The sequence below is a fragment of the Delphinus delphis genome, chromosome 19 (genome assembly GCF_949987515.2).
Source record: "Delphinus delphis chromosome 19, mDelDel1.2, whole genome shotgun sequence".
Taxonomy (NCBI): domain Eukaryota; kingdom Metazoa; phylum Chordata; class Mammalia; order Artiodactyla; family Delphinidae; genus Delphinus; species Delphinus delphis.
The window spans coordinates 2150179-2170247 of NC_082701.1; the positions used below are offsets into that span (position 1 = coordinate 2150179).

General features: G+C 54.0%; 1 protein-coding gene across 1 annotated transcript in view; it reads right to left on the reverse strand.

The window, feature by feature from the left end:
- The window catches only part of RGS9 (regulator of G protein signaling 9), a 52543-nt gene extending 41940 nt beyond the window's left edge, over nucleotides 1–10603 (reverse strand). The window contains exons 1-6 of the mRNA XM_059998104.1: nucleotides 10223–10603; nucleotides 8376–8426; nucleotides 6947–7053; nucleotides 6699–6750; nucleotides 6387–6445; nucleotides 5252–5328 (exon numbers count right to left, since the gene is read on the reverse strand). Coding sequence (XP_059854087.1) covers nucleotides 5252–5328; nucleotides 6387–6445; nucleotides 6699–6750; nucleotides 6947–7053; nucleotides 8376–8426; nucleotides 10223–10346 — 470 coding nt within the window. The 5' untranslated portion in view covers nucleotides 10347–10603. The remainder of the gene's footprint in view (nucleotides 1–5251; nucleotides 5329–6386; nucleotides 6446–6698; nucleotides 6751–6946; nucleotides 7054–8375; nucleotides 8427–10222) is intronic.
- Between the last annotated feature and the right edge of the window lie 9466 nt (nucleotides 10604–20069).

The following is a 20069-nucleotide window of genomic DNA, read 5'->3' on the forward strand; positions in this document are numbered from 1 at the left end:
TCTGTCACTTCAAAGAGTTCGCAGCAAGGCAGGGTTTCTCTGAGCCCAGCTGATTTCTGTGAAAGGCTATTCATGCTCCCTCTCATCTCTCAGTCTCCCTCTTTCCCATCACAGGTAGGAAATGACAGGGGTGAGGGAGTGTTCATCGTCATACCCCATCCAGCGCCATTGCCACGGCGACGTGCGCTCCGCTAGGCGATGCTGGTTTGCCCAGGCAACGCAGGATGACGCACACGCCCTCCTCAAGACAGAGTCGGCGGATTTACGTGCCAGCTCATGTATTGTGAGTAACATAATATCCAGAGAGCCAGGTGGGTGGGGAGTGCTCTTCCAGGGGGGTGTTTGCCAACATCCTCTGGAAATTAACTATAAACACTGTCACTCCAACGTCCCCCTTGCCAACTGAAATGGATTTTCTACCGGGTTGACTACCCCGTGTCCTCAGGAAGGTGGGCTGCAGATGGCCTGAGGCACTGTGGACTTTCCATAATGCTGGACCACCTTGGCAATAGAGTTGATCGCTAATTTACTGCAATGCCCTTTCTGGCTTTGCTCTTGTGTGACAGAGGTTATTGGAGGAGAGTGGTGATGAACGGCGTTCAAGAGAACCAGTAAACAAAGAATTATCTTAGTTTGTCATGTTGTGATCTTTATAGCAACAGTATCCCTTAGTCAATGACACTTTGACGCAATCATGTATTTACTGATCTCCACTATGTTCCAAACACTGGGAGAATTCGGGCGAACCAAATAGACTGTAATGGACTGAACGTTTGCATCCCCCAAAAACTCACACGTTGAAGCCCTAACTCCCAGTGCGACAGTATCTGGAGATGGGGCCTTTAAGAAGGAATTAGGGTTTAGAAGTAATTAGATGAGGTCATGAGAGTGGGGCCCTTATGACAGGATTAGTGCCCTGGTAATAGGAGATAACAGAAGAGTCTCTCTGTCCATCTCTCTCCCCCATGTGAGAGCACAACAAAAAGGCAGCTGTCTGCAAGCTGAGACGAGAGCCCTCGTCAGAAACCAAACCCTGCCACAACCTTGATCTTGAACTTCCCCCGCTCCAGACCTCTGAGAAAATAAATGTCTGTTGTTTAAGACACGCAGTCTACGATGCTCTGATACAGCAGCCTGAGCAGACTGACACACAGACATATTTCCTGCCCTTCCTTGAGTACCTTTAGGTCTAAACATTCCACAAATAGTCAAGAAGTAAATATAAAATTACAAATTGTGTCGTGAGCTGTGAGGACACATTCAGTGCACTATAGTGCAGAATCAGGGATGGCCAGTGTGGTACTTTTTAAATAGTATGTCTACAGTCCTGTGACCCTCCTTCCACTGCCAGGTGGGTCTATGTCTTCCCCCACTGAGACCAGGTGGGGTTTGTGGCTGTGTTGACCAACTGAGTATATGACAAATGACACCGTGTGATTTCTGAGGTTGGGCCATCGAAGGTGGGGCAGCTGCCACCCTCCTCAGTGAAGTATTTGCCCTTGGGGCTTCCAACCACCTGTAGGCAGTGTTATATGCCTGGTGCTGTGAGGAAGCCCAGGGCAGACCTTCCAGCCCTCTGGCTGCAAGCACTTGAGAGGCTCTGATCCACAACTGCCCAGCCCAGCCGTCCCAAACTCCAGACCCACAGAACCCTTGAGAGATAATAAAATACTGTTGCCACTCTGAGCCATGGAGTTTCAGGATGATTGTGTGCAGAATAACAGCTAATCAGAAAAGCTTATTTGATTGGGATTGATACACACACACTTCCGTGTATAAACTAGCTAACTAATAAAGCCCTACTGTACAGCACAGGGAACTCTGCTCAGTACTCCGTAATGACCTAGATGGGAAAAGAACCTAAAAAACATTGTATATATGTCTATGTCTAACTGATTCACTTTGCTATACACCTGAAACTAACAAAACATTGTAAACCAACTATACCCCAATAAAAATTAAACAAGAAAAAAGAAATAAAAGCTTCTTTGAGCACATGACATTTGAACTGAGGGTTCTCTCTCGAAAGGGTGGGACTGGATCCTGTTTGTGTTTCAAAACTGGGGGCATATGGGAGCAGAGGATGCTGCCGTGGCCCAGCTGACAGTGAGGTTGGCTCCAGGGTGATGGAAGTCGACAGAAGTGGATGGGTGTGGCAGAAGGGATTCTGCCAGCAGTACCAGCGGGACTGGATGACTGAACACAGGACACGGGTCGGGGAGAGGTGAATGGGGGTTCGTTGTACTGATATGCGTAATGCTGAAGGGAGAGAAGGCTTGGGGAGCGAGGGGAAAACATTCAAGTATGGACAAAGTTAGGCTGAGGTGTGATGTCAACGTGAGATGTTGAGTTTGTAGCTGAGATGCTGACTCTGGGATTCAGGAGAGAGGTCTGTGCGCAGAGACTCAGGGGAACGAAATGGGTGCCTCGTGAGCCAGACTACATGGCCACCTGATTCTGTGGTGAGATCCTGTACTTGTATTAGTTAGGCTTCTCCAGAGAAACAGAAGCAGTAGGAGGATAAAGAGAGAGAGACAGAGACAGAATTTATCTATTCCAAGGAATTCGCTCACACGACTGGGGAGGTTAGCAAGTCCAAATTCTGCAGGACGCGCCAGCAGGCTGGAGGACTAGGGAAGACCTGATGCGGCAGCTCAAGTCCAAGCCCGTCTAGAGGCAGAATTGCTTCTTCCTCTGGGAACCTCAGTCTCGTAACGCTTTCAACTGTTTGGATGAGGCCCACCCACATTGGGGGGAGTCATCCGCTCTACTTAAAGTCTATTGATTCAATACTAATCTCACCTAAAAAACACCTTCACAGTGACATCTGAGACGGGTACTGGACCAACTCTCTAGGCACTAGACCAACTCTCTTGGCCCAGCCAAGCGGACACACAAAATTAACCATCACAGATCCTAAACCTGAAATCGGAGGCAGCCTTTGAGGGAAGCAACAGAATCAGTGGGGAAGAGCCAGCATCTCAGCAGGAGAGTGGCTTTCAGGAAGTGCCCATCCCGAGGCGTCTAGAAACAATTGGCCAAGGGGCTGCCCCGTGATGTGGGCAGCTCAGAGCTCTACCCAGGCTGAGGCCAAGGCCTGAGTGGCGGGGCTTGCGGGGGCCACTGGGGGTACCTCTGTGCTGCAAGGCAGCTCGGGGGTCCACAGTCCTCTGGGTCATGGGCTCATCCTGCTTGGAGCAGAGAGGCAGAGGAAGATGGAGAGGGGTCAGGGGTGGGGCGGGGGCACATCCCAGTCAACTCTGTGTCCCTGGGGCCCGGCCCAGTGCTGGAACCCAGTAGGCACTAAAAACCGCCCACTGAGTGGAAGTAGCACTAGGCCAGGCTGGACCACGACCCCACCAAGTGACCTTGGCCAAGTATTCTGACCCCTCTAAGCCTCCGTTTCCCCAGTTGCAGATGTGAGAGGCGACAAGAATTACTGCTCCCGGCATTTCCTCTCCCCAGCGTGGGATGAGACAGTGCACGGAACCCACCCAGTGGAGCCTCACACACAAGTGCACGTGACAAAGGTTAGCAAACTGCCCCCTCCCCCCCGCCGCTCCCGCCGCCGCTCTGTCTGAAAAACACCCAGGCAGAGGCACGTTCACGGCGAAAGGGCAGAGCCAGCTCTCCCCATAATGCGCCTCCGCGTGAATTCAGGCCTGAGAACAAATCCCCCCCCCCCCCCCCCCCCACCGTGAGCAATAAGCCATCCTGCCTTCCGGATTCCTGTCTGCCCGGACGGCAGCCTGTGTAACGGTGCTCACTGCTTGGTATGGTTAATTTTATGGGCCCAGGGGTGCCCAGGTGATAGGTCAGCATTATTCTGGGGGTGTCTGTGAGGATGTCCTCGGATGAGGGTGCTTTCAGTTGAAGACCTGAATAGAACAGAAAGGTTGATCCTCCTGCAAATAAGGGGATGTGCCCTCTGCCTGGTGGCCTCGAGCTGGGACATTGGTCTCTTCCTGCCCTCAGGCTCCAGCTGAAACATCAGCTCTCCTGGGGGTCCAGCTGGCCGACTGCAGGTACGGGGACGGCTCAGCCTCCATAACTGTGTGGCCTAATTCCTTGTAACAAATCTCAATCTCTCTACTCTCTCTCCCCCCTCCTTCCCCTCCCCCACCTCCTCTCCAGCTAGATGGATACACAGAGATTCTGTTTCTCTGGAGAACCTTGACTCACCCACCACTACGCTTCTTCCAGGGCTGCTTCAGGAGGACGGGGTCTCCACCATCCAGCCCAGCCATGTGCCAGCCACTCTAGACCTCCTGGGGTCTGGACCTGCCAGGGTGAGTGAGGCCGGGCCGGCTGCTCTGGTGATCACGGGTATTGGTCCCCAGGTATTCCTGACCCTCCTGCATCTCGGACACACAGGAGGACTGCACGCCCCGTGCGCCCTCCTTCGAAGCAGGCACAACCACGTGAGCTGCCTTGGCTAGTGAACTGTGCGCAGAAGTGACGTGAGTCCTGGAGTGGCTGCAGGCATGTCAGGGCCCCAGCTGGCCCACGGTGGGCACGTGACACGAGCAAGAAATGAGCCTTGTGGTTGCATGCCTCTGATTGCTGGGTGACGTTTGTTACGACAGCCTAACCTCGTCCTGACTGATACACGCTCCCCAACATGTACAGCTGGCCCTTGCAGACAAGGCAGGGCCCCCAGGGGGAACTTCAGGCCCAGTTTTGAGCCGGCAAATGAGGGTGAGCGGTGAGTGGGCTCTAACAGGTGACTCTGATGACAGCTCTCCCATGTTTAAGATCCTTCCATGGCTCCCCACGGCCCTGAGCACAAAACCTTCTCCCGATCCGCTCCTGCTAACACATCCAGCCTCAGTTCCGCCAGTTTGGGGCTTTGCACTCTCTGTACCAGCTCCAAGGGACGGCATCAGGCGGGCACTCCCATGCCCCCAGACTCTGGTTGTCTGCTTAGAGCACCCTCCCTCCCACCTCTCCTCTCCTCTCCCCTCCATCCACCATCACCATCCCTCACCTGGATACACCCTCTGCAGCCTCCAGATTCAATGCTGTTTCTGCAGCTCCTTCTCCAAACCCCGACGTGGGGCTCTCAACTCACTGAGGCACCATGGCCTGTCTGCTTGTCTGCTGGGCTCGCTAGACGATGCCTCTACCTTCCCTATGCCTCACCCACTGTTTAACACATAAACACTCCATAAAAGTTTATTTTATTAAAAAGAAACAAAGAAGGAAGGGAGGAGGAGAGACAGCCAGGGGACCAACAAGATCTTTGACTCACCGGTACTGCTCTTTGGCCTGCATGATGACAAAGTCCCACTTGTAGTTGATTTTTTTGTTCAAGAAATTATAATTTTCCTAGAGGAGGAAAACAAAATGAGAACACTGAGCCCCACAACCTATGCTGCGTGCAGAGGGCAGGAAGCCTTAAGTCAACAACGAGACCCAGCCAGACGGTCTCCCAGCCCAGCTGTGCAGAGGCAGTCATTCACAGGGCGGCACCGAATCTCCACAAGCCTTCACCACAGAAGCCACAAGTTGGCTTGGTTTTTTTTAATAAGTGTATCCCAAATCTGATAAGGAAGAGGGGGGCAGTGTGCAGGAGAATATGGGAGCTTAATATTCAGCCACAGAGCACAACAAACCCACAAAGCTGCTGTGGCGCCGGCTTTCTGCAAACATGTTTGTAAAAGGCAAAAAGCAGCAAGATTGTCGCCGCCTGCCCAGAAGTCTAGCCTTGTGAGGGTTAGGGTGTGCTCCTTGAGAGTATGACTCATGCTGCCTAAAACAAGTCTGCACTCGTGTCTCCCCGTCTCAAACTCAAGTTCAAGTGTGTCCGTCCTGTAATATGCATCATCACACATATTAATGAAGTCCTGTTATTGCGGGACAGCAAGAGGAAAGTGGTGGCTACTGTGCGCCCAGGAGCTACTGAGGCAAGGCCTTAAGTTACAGCAGGAGAAGCTGAACCCCAACACGGAGGAGAATTTACTTCAGCCGGCTGCTTCTAAATATATGGAGGGATGAGGGATGGAGGGATGGATGGATGGATGGATGAGGGATGGATGGATGGATGAGGGATGGATGGATGGAGGGATGAGGGATGGATGGATGGATGGATGAATGAGGGATGGATGGATGGATGGATGAGGGATGGAGGGATGGATGGATGAGGGATGGATGGATGAGGGATGGATGGATGGATGGATGAGGGATGAGGGATGGATGGATGAGGGATGGATGGATGGATGAGGGATGGATGGATGGATGGATGAGGGATGGATGGATGGATGGATGAGGGATGGAGGGATGGATGAGGGTACATATGAATCGATTAATGGGGGGAACAGAGGAAAACAGCTCAGGACTATATTCCACTCAATTATAAGAACCTATACTTGAAAGCATCTCTGTACCTTTTCATATTCTTCTAAAATCCCTCTCTTCTTGATATTTCTCTTGGCCAGATAGATGGCTGGAAAAGAAAACAATGACATTTCCCATCATCCTCATATTTCAAACCCCTCTATGCGTGAGACTGTCGTGCTCAGCTCAGTGAAGAGAACACTCAGCTGACCCAGTCCCTCCCCTGGGAATCACTCCCAATACAGGTGAGAACTGACATAAAGGTCGCGATGACAGCAAGACAAGTGTCACCAAAACGCAGCAAGTAAGTAAGCGGCATGGCAAGCCCTCCCCAAGGCATAGGAGGAGGGGCGGAGCCTTACCATAGTCTGTGTCTTCAGCCGGCCACTGCTGGGTGGGCCAGAAGTACGGTGTCTACAAGAGAAACCAGGGAAGCAGGCTTACACACTGGGCTGTGAACCCCCGGCCCCCAGCCCTCTAGCTTAAAACATAAAGCTGCCATAGCCCCCTCCACTGTTTCTGAAGATCTGTGAGGATGTGAAGCCAACCAATTACCTTTTCAGATGACACTAATCCCCTGTTAACACCCAAGGTCAAGGCCAAGGCTCACCTGAAATCGATAGAGGCTGTTGTCAGGCTTGAGAACGAGGTTCTTGGGGTCTTGCAGGGGGTAGATGTAGCCGTACTTGACAATAAAGTTGCCCAAGTTCTGTGCCTCTGGGGAGAAGGGGTTGAGACAAGGCAGTTAAGAGCAGGGGCCAAGCGCAGAAGCTCACGGCCCCGCCCCCGCAGAGCACCCCAAACTCAGGGCAGGTACCCCCATCCTAACAGCACTTCAGCCGAGAAGTGGGGACAGTGGCTCCTGAACTTAGCTGCGGACAGGTACCAGCTGGGTAGCCACGGCTAAAAGGAGGGTCCCCCAGCCCAGCCCCCGAATGTAAGTAAGTCTGGAGGGCAGTCAGTGACCCCAGTGTTGACGGTGCCACAGGTCATCCACTGCAGGCGTTTGGGGTGACAGGTGGGGAAATCCTGGAGGAGCATCGCTGGGCCCTTTGGGTCTGGAGAAGTCCAGAGGCTTCTGCTTGACCAACAGACACCTCTTCATCCCGAGGGGCAGGAAGGTGAGGCTGTGTTTATGGTCAACTTCTACCCCAAGCTCAGCTCTGTCTGCACCCTGGGTCCAGATCCCAGGCTCCTCCCCACGTCCCTTCAACTCCCACCCGCCTCCAGTCTGCTCAGAAACACAGTCTTGGTTCTGGATTTGCAGTGATTAAAGGATAACTGTCCTGGTTCATTCTCAGAGGCACCAGTGAGAGCAGGTGTCTTTCTACCATCAAGACAGAATCCCAGCCCTCCCATCCTGCAGGCCCAATGACCCAACCCACATCCTATCCCACAGCTCAGCCTCCCAGGAGCGGGGAGGCTTCCTCCCCACCCTCCCTCTTCATATCTCCCTCCCTCTATCAGAGACCAGACCCTCGTTGTACCAACAGCCTTTTCGCTAGTGGCAAGTCAGGTCCCTGAGGCTTTCTGCTCCAATCCATCCTTCAGACTGCTGCCTAACATCCCAGCTTAAATCTGATTACTGTACACACCGCCACGCTGCAAAACCCTGCGTGGGTTACACTGCCTCTCTCCCAGATAAAATCTGGAATCCAAGAATGTACCAGGTGCACCCCACCTGTCCACTGCCCTCCACACCCAGCTGAAGTCACTACTCCCCATTTCCCCTGTTACCGCTCCATTCCTGGTTCATTCCATGTTTACGTCTTTGCTAATTTCCCCGCTGGGAAGACAGACCCTCTGAGCTTCCCTCCAGGATTCACAGGCATCGCTTGTTTGGTGACCAAGGGTACGTATGCATCACCCCCTCCAGGAAGTCTTTCTTGATTACCCATGAAGTTCTCATCTCTCCAATTAAAATGTCAATTTCTCAGAGACGCGGGCTGACCCCCGTTTAGCTTCTACCCTCCAGAGATGCCCCCAGGGTGACGCGCACACAGCAGCCCTTGGTCTCGGAGGAAAAGACGAGCTCTCACCCAGACTGGAGACCCACAGCCGCTGGGTGATCCACTGCAGAACATCACTCCCTGCAAAGCAGAAGCATTTGGCCACCGTCAGAGCCTCCCCGACCTCCACGCCCCCCTCCACACGGTCGCCCAGCCGGCCTCCTCCCTGTTCAGCCGTGATCTCGTCCTTCTGCTCAAAAGCTTCAGGGATGCCCCTCCTCCCCTCCCCCCAGCAAAGTTCAGTCCGAACCCTGCAGCCCATAATTCGGGGCCGTCCATGATCCGACTCTGGCCAGGTTTCCAGCCTAACGTCCCCTACACCCTTCAGGCTTCACCTCTCTTGTGATACTTATTCTCTTTCCTTACAATAATTGGTGCCTGGACTGTCACTCACCGAGTAGGAAGTAAACAGACTAAGACTTAACAATGAAAAAAAAAAAAACAGACCCAAAGCAAGCTGTCCGTGGAACTCTGAATGGAGCCCGGAGCCAGGGACGGGAGGGGAAAGGGGTGCGCCAAGGGCAGGGCTGGTTCTCCCACACCCCCAAGTTCCCAGGCAGAACTCTGAGGAGTCAGAGAATTCTAAAGCGAAACCTGGCTTTCCAGGTCATTGTAATGACGCTTTTGTCGAAGCGGTTAAGATGAGCCGCTTTTTTAGGAACACTTTGTGGGGTGATGCACAACTTCAGACCGTGGATTGCGGGCTCCGTGCGCCCTCTCGCCCTGGGCCCTGCGAGGCCGAGGGGCTGGCCTGGGAGCGACGCAGACTGCAGGCCGGCATGGAAGAAACCAGGAGAGGCACACGGGGACAAGAGCAGGAGGGAATGTGCACCCCTCCGCCCCCAGCAAGTGTTCAGATTGATCTAAGGGCCAAGGCAAGCCGGGTCCCACCAAGTCCAGAGCTGATGCAGGACCCCAGGGAAGCCGCGGCCTCCCACTCGGCCCGGGCCCTCTGGCCCCATCGGCAGAACACACTCCTTGCAGGAGGCGGGTGGGATCATCTCGGGAGAAAGATGTGCCCCAACTCCGACGTCATCTTGCAAATGCCAACAACCATATTTTCCAGCCACCCCGGCCTTCCTTCCAGAGGCCGAGCTGGGTCCCCTGCCTGTGTGGAAACCGGCCCACGAAACACACCAAGGAGGAGGGTCAGGGTCTGAAACCCCGCTGCCTGTGTCCTTGTAGCTGGACTGTCGCAAAGGACACTTCCTCGCTCACTTGGGGGTGGCCAAGGGGCGTTTCTTCTGACACCCGCGGGGGGGTGGGAGGGCTTAGGGCCCCTCCCCCACTCTCTGGGCTGAAGGAGCTGCCCGCAGTGTGGCTGAGGGTGGACCCCCTGTCACTGCCCTTCCTGCGCACGCCCCGGGCCACAGATATCCAGCTATCAGCTCTCCACGCCCACATGCCCACCGCGACGGCTTTCAGAGGCTCCCCTGTGGCTCCTGGCTTTAGTCAGCGCTTTGCTTATTCAAAAGCAAAATTCTTCACCTAAACCCCTACTTAAAAATCCCAGGACTGGGTGTTTTAGACTCTCCACCCCAAGTCTCTACATGGTGGTGTGCAGACCAGGAAAGAGAGCCCCCGGCAGAGAGCAGACAGGTTAGCGCTCCCCACCAAGGCGCTGAAGGTTTTCTCATCCACTTGACCGCTTCCTGAAATGGGTCGAATGAGGTTACGGGGGCCCCGGTGTGTCCACCACGTGATCTGTGCCGACAGCACCACAGGCTCTCAGAGCCCATGTCGGCCACCGTCGTCCCCTTAAGTCCTGAGTCCCCTGCCCTCTGAGGAGTCGGGTGGCACTGATCCCGGTTGCTTTGATTAGGGCCGATACTGCAGGACAGGGCTCCTCCTGGGCTCCGACCGCAGCTGGGACTCACCCGAGTAGGATGAACAAGGCAGAACGTGGCTGGGTGGGCGGCCCCCCACCAAATCCAGGGCACCAGGGGCCCCACCTGCCAGGAAGGAAAGCAGCTTGCAATCCCGGACGGGGGATGAGAGCATGGACGCCGGAGCGGTGGAGCCGGGCTCAAGCCCACGCTCAGCCCTGGATGCGTTTAGAGACCTGGGGACAAGATGCTAGAACTCTGCGTCTCCGTGTCCCCGGCTGCAAGAAAGGGCTGGGGGGTCACATCTCTCCCTACGCTTATCGTGGTGACACAGCCAACTATGGGCCCCGTGGGGCGTCACTGAGCACCGGCCAGTGCACACTAGAGCCTTGTCTGGTTCCTGCAGGCACCCCCTGGGGCAGGGATCACTACTTCTGCTTTGTCAAATGAGGAAATGGAGACTAGGGCTACACGGAAAAAAAAAAAAAGAAAGGCACCCAAAGGATTCAATCCCAGGGTGCCTGAGTCAACGTCCAGCGCCCTTTGGACAGTTCGAGACCAGGATTGATTCACGCGCTCGATAAACTTTTGTTAAACTTCCACCCTGACCCCCAGCTGCACTAAGCGCAGGGGTTACTCAGATGAGCTAGACAAGATCTCTCCCCTCGAGGGTTGCCCAATCCAGTGGAGAATTCAACCAGAATTCATGACAACCAGGAGCTGGGAGGGGGTGGGGTCAGGGGTCAGAGGCAGCCTGCAACGTCCTGGGGCGCCCAGGCTGCTCTGGGTCCTAGTCTTTCCCAAGTCTAGACCATTGGAGTTTTCTTTTCTTCTGTGAGCTAGCCTGTCGCATGCCAATCATTCCGCCGTCTGTCACTCACACTCTGGGAGCCCGAGAGACGCTGTGCTGGCTGGGACACGCCTCCTTCCGGCCGGCTTGCCTCTGCAGAGACCCCAGTGCCTTGACTGACAAATACTCAGGTCATGGATGGGGTCAAGAGCGAGGGCTCACAGGGGACTCAGCACAGCGGCGAGTCCCAGGCTCGCGCTCTGAGAAGCTGCCCCCCTCTGCCAACAACACGACTCGGTGGGAAAGGGACTCCTTACTGCAAACATCACAAAACAAACGCAACGCACGGATTTTACCAAAATCACAAAACCATCGCAACGCACGGATCAAAATGCATTCTTATTTGGGGGTCCAGCCCCTTCTGCCGATATCCTGAAATGACGCCCTTTATCCCGCCCCCAGAGAAAGGAGACTAAGGTGCCCTGCCCTTGGGGGAGTCAAGAAGGGTCTGAATGTTAATTAGAAGACAGGGAAGGATGGAGAAAACAAAGGCCAATTCTTTTTTTTTTTTTTTTTGCCAAATAGTATTTTTTCTGCTACTTGATTTTATTAAAACAAATCAAACAAGACAATCAAATAAAAAACAACAGTAAAAGTTTTTAAAATGACCTCCTGGGGACGAGGAATGGCTTCACAAGGGGACCTACTGGATTCCTTTCTCTTTCCTTTCTGACTCCTCGCCCAGAAGGAGCCTGCACGAATGGGCAAGTAAGCAGTAAGTATACGCGGCTTTGTGGGCCACGTCACGGTCTCTGCACAGCTACTTAACTCTGCCATTGCAGACAATACATAAATGAGGACGTGCATCTGTTCCAATAAACCTTTATTCACAGATACAGAACACGGGGCGCATCTGGCCCACGAGCTATAGTCTGCCAACCTCTGTGTACGGTCTGTTCCAGGCCAAGACCAAATCACAAGATACATTACCCGTCATGGCGTGAGGGACGCTGATGACCGCGACCTTCTGGTTCTGCACTCTGACCCCCATCTCTGGGTCCTGCATGTCCTTGACGAGGGCTTCAATCTGCAAGACAGAACCGCCAAAGCTGGCTAAGCAGAACCATCTCGAAGGCTGAGTGAGGCCCTTCTGGCAGCACCGAGGGAGCAAAAGATGCAAAGAGGAACACGGGGCCCTTATACCCAGGAGCCCACCGCCTAGGTGGGCAGCGCGCAGCTGAGAACTAAACGCGCGCGTCAGAGGCACAAACACCTCCCCAGGTGTGAGAGCTCGGACGGATTCATTCTGCCCAGGAGATGCTGCAGAGGCTTTTAGGAGAAGGTGGGACTTGGCAAAAAAAAGGGTTTTGTTGGCTAGAAAGTGACAGAGCTACAAGGCACGGGAGAACGACAGCGCCCAGGGTGGGAGTGGGACGGGGGTAGGGGAGGGGCCGGGTCTCAGGGGGGCCACAGAGGGTGGGCTCTGTCCCAGCAGCTCTGGCTGGGGAGCGGTGTCATCGGGCCCACACCTGAGAGAGGAAGCATCGAAGCACGAAGAAACCCGCCCCAACAGGGAAAAGCAGGGGCCTGTTCACCACCACTGCGGCCGTCCGGGCACAGGATGATGGAGCTTCCACCCCTCCCACTTCCGCCCCTCGGTCTGTCCTCAGCAGGGCAGCCCGTGCGAGACTTTCAATTATTTTTGGCTGTATCTCTCCTCCGCTTGAAACTCCGCAAGGGCCATTCCACTCAGTCAGCGGCCAAGCTCTCCTACTGGTCTACGTGGCTGGGATCTCTTCCCCCCGACTCTCCCCCTCATAGGCTCAGAAGCCACGCCCAGCTGCATCCTACCTCGTGCTGCAACCTCGAACTTCCTCCCCCATTCCTATAGCACTCACCTTCCAACGTCCGAAATAATCTACCTGCTGATCATAACGTTTGCCATGTGTCTCCCTCACTCCTAGAAAGTAAGGTCTTCAAGAGCAAATCTTCCTTTTTTTTTTTTTTAATTTTTTGGCCGCGCTGCACAGCATGTGAGTTCTTAGTTCCCCGACCAGGGATCGAACCCGCGTCCCGTGCAGCGGAAGCACAGAATCTTGACCACTGGGCCGCCAGGGAAGTCCCGAGGGCAAATCTTTTGTCTGTTGCTGTCTGCTGCTGTATTCTGACTGCCTGGAACAGTGCCCAGCACGTGGACAGTACCCAGTAAACAGCCGGCGCATGAATTAATAAATAAATAAAGGCAGGGGCAGAGAAGATAACAAGAACGCATGGCTTTTAGAGCCCTCGTTCTGACTCTAATTACCTAGGATTAACTGTAGGTGCAAGTGACTGGTGCAGTGAGGGTGGCAAAGAATAACGGCAAAGTTTATAACTTAGACGATCGGAGTTGCCAGTTACAAAAATAGAAATTTCAAAAGGAGGAGCGCTTTGAGAGAGCAGACACTTCTGCTTTTGGAATGCTGACTGTGAAGGGCTGCTGAGATAGCCACGACGTCTGGAAGGGGATTGGAAAGGAAATGTCCCAACTTCAAAGGACACGACCGTCAGAGATAAGAACTCGATTCACGAACATCGACGAGAGGGTTGACACCAGAGAGAATCCACGAACCATCGGAGGAAGCTGGAACTGCAGGGAGACACCCACAAGGACAGCCCTGATTGTCTTCAGAGTATTTTTTTTTTAACATTGATGAATACAAAACATTTTTCCACTTGAAAAAATTAATAGGAGTAAAATTAACTGAAGGATATTTTAAAACAAACTGGATGGGTTGACACAATTGAAAAAAGACACCAAGCACTTCTCTGGTCAACGCTGATGACAGGCATCGACAAAGCCTCACGTGCAGACGCTTCAAAGTTCATGCTCCAGGAAACTCCTCGCGAGGGGAAAACCGTGCACACCCCCAGCCCCCCCAGGTGCCTGCAAATGATCAGTCCGTCATTCAACAACCAGGCAGCCATGGTGGACTCAGGGAACCAAAGATAAAGAGCTCTGGTCCCTGAGCTTAAGGAGTTCACCGTCTAGTGCAAGGATATTACAGGACGATACGGGAAGTACAGTGACCAGGGTGAGGCCACGGTGTCCTGACAACACACCTGTGCCAGGGAGGAGGTGGCCGGGAGAGGCACTCCTGGAGTGGTCATAAAATGACGAATAGGAATGAGGAGGCAGAAAGGGCAAAGGATGGCAGGTGAGGACCCTAAGGCTCAGTGAGCAGCAAAAGCAGAAACACAGAATACGAACGAGTAAGTGGAAACAAAGACCTCTCCTGTCCTCCTCCGGCTGGAAGCCCTCTCCTGAGGTCAGGGCAGCTGCGCACGGCTGGACAGATGCTCACGGAGGGTCTCCCCTCAAACCCAACCTGTCCACGTCCCAACCACAACCCAAAGCAAAATGGCTCACTGTGCCGCTCTTCCCCCGGTTTAACTAGCTTGGTTACATGATCCTTTCTCTCCTGCTGCTTCATAAAATAACTCATCCTCACACTGTACAGCCCTTTACAATTTCCAAAGTCCTTTTAGAGTTTGCGTGTGCTTGTGGCCCAAAGAAAAGGAACCCAAGATTCTCATGTCCTCAAGGTTCTCTCGTAACTGCAGGAGTCCACTCAACCTCTCTGAATTCCCTTCCTCTACCATAAAATGACAGTATATTCACAATTGATAGCATTTTGTTACCTCTTAGAATCTAAGTAATTGTGTAAAAATGCTTTGTAAGGACAGATATATAAAGATATATAAGCAGAAAGATATATACTTGGGCTTTCCTGGTGGCGCAGTGGTTGAGAATCTGCCTGCTAATGCAGGGGACACGGGTTCGAGCCCTGGTCTGGGAAGATCCCACATGCCGCGGAGCAACTAAGCCCGTGAGCCACAACTACTGAGCCTGCGCGTCTGGAGCCTGTGCTCCACCACGGGAGAGGCCGCGATAGTGAGAGGCCTGTGCACCGCGATGAAGAGTGGCCCCCGCTCGCCGCAACTAGAGAAAGCCCTCGCACAGAAACGAAGACCCAACACAGCCAAAAAAATAAATAAATAAACAAATGCGGGGTTTAAAAAAGAAAAAAGGAAAAGAATTTAAAATTAATCAATACAATCATAAATAACATGTAGGTCAAATAATACAGCATAATAATAAAAAAAGATACATACTTTATAAGGAGAGAGATTTGTTAGTGTTTGTGGGTTGGAATCATTAACATCAGTAGTGTTCGTATCATCAGTGCATCTTTAAAATTGTGCACGCAGAGCTGTCTTTAGATGCCTGGGAATAAAAACCCTGCTCTACCAATCCTCCAAATATAGATGTTTACTGAGCGGGTATTAGGTGCCCAGCCCTGGCAGGGGGGTTGGTACAGGAAGATAAAAGACAGCCTCCCGGGCCTCAGAGAGTTGGGAAGATATTGGTGTGAAGATAAACAAATGAACTAAGATAAACACTAGGGATCTGGGTGCGAATAAAGTTCAGTTCAAATCATCCTCCAATGAGCAGGTGAGGTGAATCACTAAACTTCACTAAGGCTCATCCTCTGTAAAGCAGAGATGAGCACAGTACCTACGTCGTCAGACGGATGTTGTGAAGATCAAAGGAGATGAAGCAGCGAAAGCACTAATACCACGCTATGCACAAAGAATCTATTAGACAGCAACTGCAGACTGAATTATGCACCAAAAAACAGGGAAAGCAGGGATGGGAGCAAGAGCCGGGAGGAGGAGAGGATGGCTGAGATGATCCCCAAACATCACACAGAGCGAGAAGGATTTTCCCAGCCGGCCGCCGTACTGCAAGGGAGGGACGGTGCGAGGGGCCCCGCGCTGGCTGACGCAGGAAAGTGAAAGGCTGAATTTGGAACCCTCGGGCACGGTTGGTGGGAATGCAAAATGTATGCAGGTTCCTCCCAAAATGAAAAATAGAACTGAGACAGGCTGGGACCTGGGGCCCTTTGCTGCAGTGCCCACACCTGGACACACGTCACCTCAAGCAACAAAATACAAAGAAACTATAAGGGACGAAAAAAGACTGCACGCATGCCCAGTTGGGGCAAATTCTGGACAAGATACAAAAAGGCCCAAAGAACCCAGCTGCCACTTCCGAAGAGCCAGGAGCGACAGCAGGGTGCTGCACAGGCCCCCTGCACTCGACACCACCAAGGGGTGGGCAGAACGCCTGAGCCACCACTCCCGCCCGACCCCCGGACGCACCCCTACCCTCACCCCACGTAAGGAGCCAGCTGCCCCCCCCAGCCAGCCAGCAAGGGGACCTGTTGTTTGTTCTCAGTCCCCCTGCTGCAGCAGCGGCCCCAGTAAAGCCTTGCCTGAATCTCTTGTCTGGTCTCTGTTCAATTTCTGTTGCTCAAGGAGGCCAAGAACCCTGGTCAGTGACAGAACTACCAGATGATCCAACAATCCTATTTCTGGGTATTTATCGAAAAGAATCAAAATCAGGATGGCGAAGAGATATGGACCCTCCCCGGTTCACAGCAGCACCGTGGTCAACAGCCAAGATGTGGAACCACCTAAGTGTCCACTGGTGGGTGAACAGGTAAAGAAAATGTGGCACATCCAGGGATTATGACTTAGCCCTAAAGAAAGGAAGGAAATTCTGGAATCTCCGACAGCCTGGATGAACCTGAAGGACGTTATGCTAAGTGCGTAAGCCGGTCTCGGAAGGACCGCACGATTCCACTACCTAAAATCGGCTAATTCACGGAACCAGTGGAAGGGCAGTTGCCAGGGCCTGGGGGAGGGGGAGACGGGGAGATGCAATCACTGGGCATGAGGTTACAGTCAAGAAGATGAAGTAAGTTCTAGAAACCTGCCCTGCAATATTGTTTCTATAATTAACAACATTGTGAATTATACACTTAGAAAAATGTAGGAGGGTAGTTTCTTGTGTGATGTGTTCTCACCACAATAAAACAGAATTTTTTTTAAAAGAGAGAGAAAGAGAGATGGCCAGGCTGCGCTGGAGGGGAAAGGTCAGGCGGGGAGCCCTGAACTGGAGACACGCCACCCGCCACCCCGGAGGCTGGCAGGCCCCCCAAGTCCCCAGGGCGGGAGAAGGGGTGACACACGACGTCCTAGGTCAGCGCCGAGGGCTGGGCTGTCCTATTTCCACCTGCTGCTAAACCGGCACCGGCAGCAGAACCACAATCCCGAGAAGCGGCCGAGATCAGGGGCAAAGGTCACGGCCGCTCCGGGCCCAGCGCCGGACCCTCAGCTGCCCGCGGGACCGGCCGGGGCCCAGGGCCGCCTGGGGCTCCTCGTGCAAGACCCAGCGCGAGCCCGTCCGCACAGACGCGCTCTCGGCTCGCGGGATCCTTCTGGAACGGAAATGACGCGTTTCCGCTCCACTCGGAGCTGCAGTGCTTGGCCTCCTGCAAGGTCGGGGCCTGGGGGCGTCTCGGGCCACGGGGGCACCGAGCGGCTCCCAGCGGAGAAGGGGGCGCGGGACACCCCAGGAGGTGGCCGGAGGGCGGCTGCTTCCCCCGGACGCGGGCGGGGACCAAGGGGCCACGGGCGGCAGGGGTCACCTTTTCTGGAGTTGTTTTTTCTAACTGAATCACAGTGGATTTGCGGTGTTGTGCCGGTCTCTGCTGTGCAGCAAAGTGACTCAGTTACACGCATACATTCTTTTTTATGCACATCCTCTCCCGTTATGCTTTTCTGGAATTCTTGGCTGGCCGTGAGCCTCGGATTCACCTGCTCCTCCCAGAAGTGCCCGCCATTCTGACGTCGGAGCCCGGGCCTCCCCTTTCTCAGCGTAACTGCCGGAGGAAAGTCCACATTTGCTCCAAAACTTTTATCAGCTGAAACAGCAGCATTTCATGGCGTCAGGGCGCCCATATATTGGAGAAGAAAGAGAAACCCCCGCTCTGAGTTAGAAACCTGAGCTTCTCCAATAGAAAGTCAGGGGGTTTGATTCCTTCTCTCTGCATTAGAAAAAAAAAAATCTAGTTATAAAGAGTTTGAAAATAACCTTCAGAGGAGGAATAATGAGAGCTATTTTAGGAACACAATGAGGGGAGTCAGATTTCTTTCTGGCGGGTGTGTCACCTTCACAGAAGAGAAGGGCTGGGGGCAGCAGGGAACACCACAGGGACCTCGAGAACTTTCTGAGGGCGTTCGGCCCACTGGGGTTTGGATCCAGTTTCCTCAGAACTTTCCTTGTGTCAATTCCCCTGAGGGGTCTCCCCAGGCACCCAACAAGGAAACCGTAGGACTCGGGCTGCTGGTTCCGTCTCTGTTATGGGCTGGACGGTGCCCACCCCTCAAATTCATAGGTTGGGGTCCTACCTAAGCCCCAGGACCTCAGAATGTGACTGGACTGGGAGAGAGGGTCCTTGACAAGGTAACTGAGTTAAAAGGAGGGCACTAGGGTGGCCCTGTGACAGTGTGACTGGTGTCCTTTGAAGAAGAGGAGATGAGGACACAGACACCACGGGGGGCAAGCACGTGGGGACACGCGGAGAAGACGGCGTCTGCAGGCCCCGGACAGAGGCCGCCGGAAAGCACGCTGCGCACACTGTGCCCGGGCCGGCGGTGCTCTGCCGTGGCGGCCCCAGCCCAGTCATACAGGCTCTGGGCTCCAGCCCTGCTTCCAGCAGAGGAGCCCCTCTGCCCACCACAGACAGGGGACAACCCGAGTTGTGTCCCCAGGTCCCCAGAGGGTGAGGAGCCCTTGCCTTTCTGCTCCCAACTGCTGCCAACTCTCGCGCCCTCCTCCTCGCGCCTGGTGGGCACCCCCCCAGAGACAGGGAGGTACGGCCACCCCCGCCCCAAACGTCAGGCGCCCTCCCGTCTCCCACACGCAGCTCCCCGCGATCCTGGGCCACACGAGGACGGCGGGGTAACCAGGCGGTGCTGAACCCCGGGTGACGCCGAGCTGGGGGCGGGATGGGGGCGTCAGATGCCACGTGCCTCTGCGTGACTGCAGGCGTGTCACCAAGGAACAGGAACGACGGCTCCGAAGGCCTCGACATCCCACCTTCCACGCCCACGCTGCCCCTCGCTGTCACTCCCTGTGCGAGATCTCGGGCTGGGATTTTCCTCTGAGCCGGAGAAGGTTCCCGGGGGATGGTAATAATCAGTACTTTTCTGTACAGAGAGGGAGCAAGTGACCTGCAACCACGGGGCTGTCTGGCAAACAGAAGGGGCTCCCACTAAGGAGCCTGTCCGCCCAGAGGCCAGCGGACCCCTGGGCCATCTCACCCCGAAGCCTCTCGGACCCTCAGGGGCACCACACACGCTCGATCGGCGCTTAGGCCACCCCAGCCAGAAGCCCAGGAAGCATCCTCCACGACCCCGGTCAGCTTCTGCGGACTCTGCTTTTGTTTCTGACCCGTCTCCTAACAGGCCTCTGCGGCACGTCTCACCTCCCTCCTGGACCGTCCGGCTCGGCCCACCCGGCCTCTGCCTTGGGCCTGGCAGGTCCCCAGCCTCCAGGGCGCCCTCCAGTGGTGGTGCTGTTGACATTTGGGGCCGGCTGTCCTGTGCACCGTAGGTGTCTAGCAGCGTTCCTGCCTCTTCCCTCCAGCTGCCAGGGGCAGCCCCCTCCCTAGCTGGGACAACCCCAAATGTCTCCAGATGTCACCAAATGTCCTGGGGCTTTCCTCTGGGCTGTGCATTCAAATCACCTGGGAAGCTTTTCTGTATTTGATTTTATACATATACATATATATATATTGGTTTTTGGTCGCACCGCACAGCATGTGGGATCTTAGTTCACTGATCAGGGACGGAAACTTTGCCCCCTGCAGTGGAAGTGCAGAGTCTTAACTACTGGACCTCCAGGGAAGTCCGTGGGAAGCTTTTCTTTGAAAACACCAACGTTTTGGGACTTCCCTGGTGGCCCAATGGTTAAGACTCCACACTCCCAATGCAGGGGGTTCGATCCCTGGTCAGGGAACTAGAGCCCACATGCCGCAGCTAAGACCCGGTGTGGCCAAATAAATAAATAAATATTTTTTTTAAAAAAACCAATGTTTGGACTCCATCTGACTTGACTACTTAATTATCTCCTAAGTAAATGAGAAACTCTAAGGAAGGTGACCTGATAACAATGTTCTTTAAAGTGCAGCCAGGGTAGAGAAGCACTCCTACCCT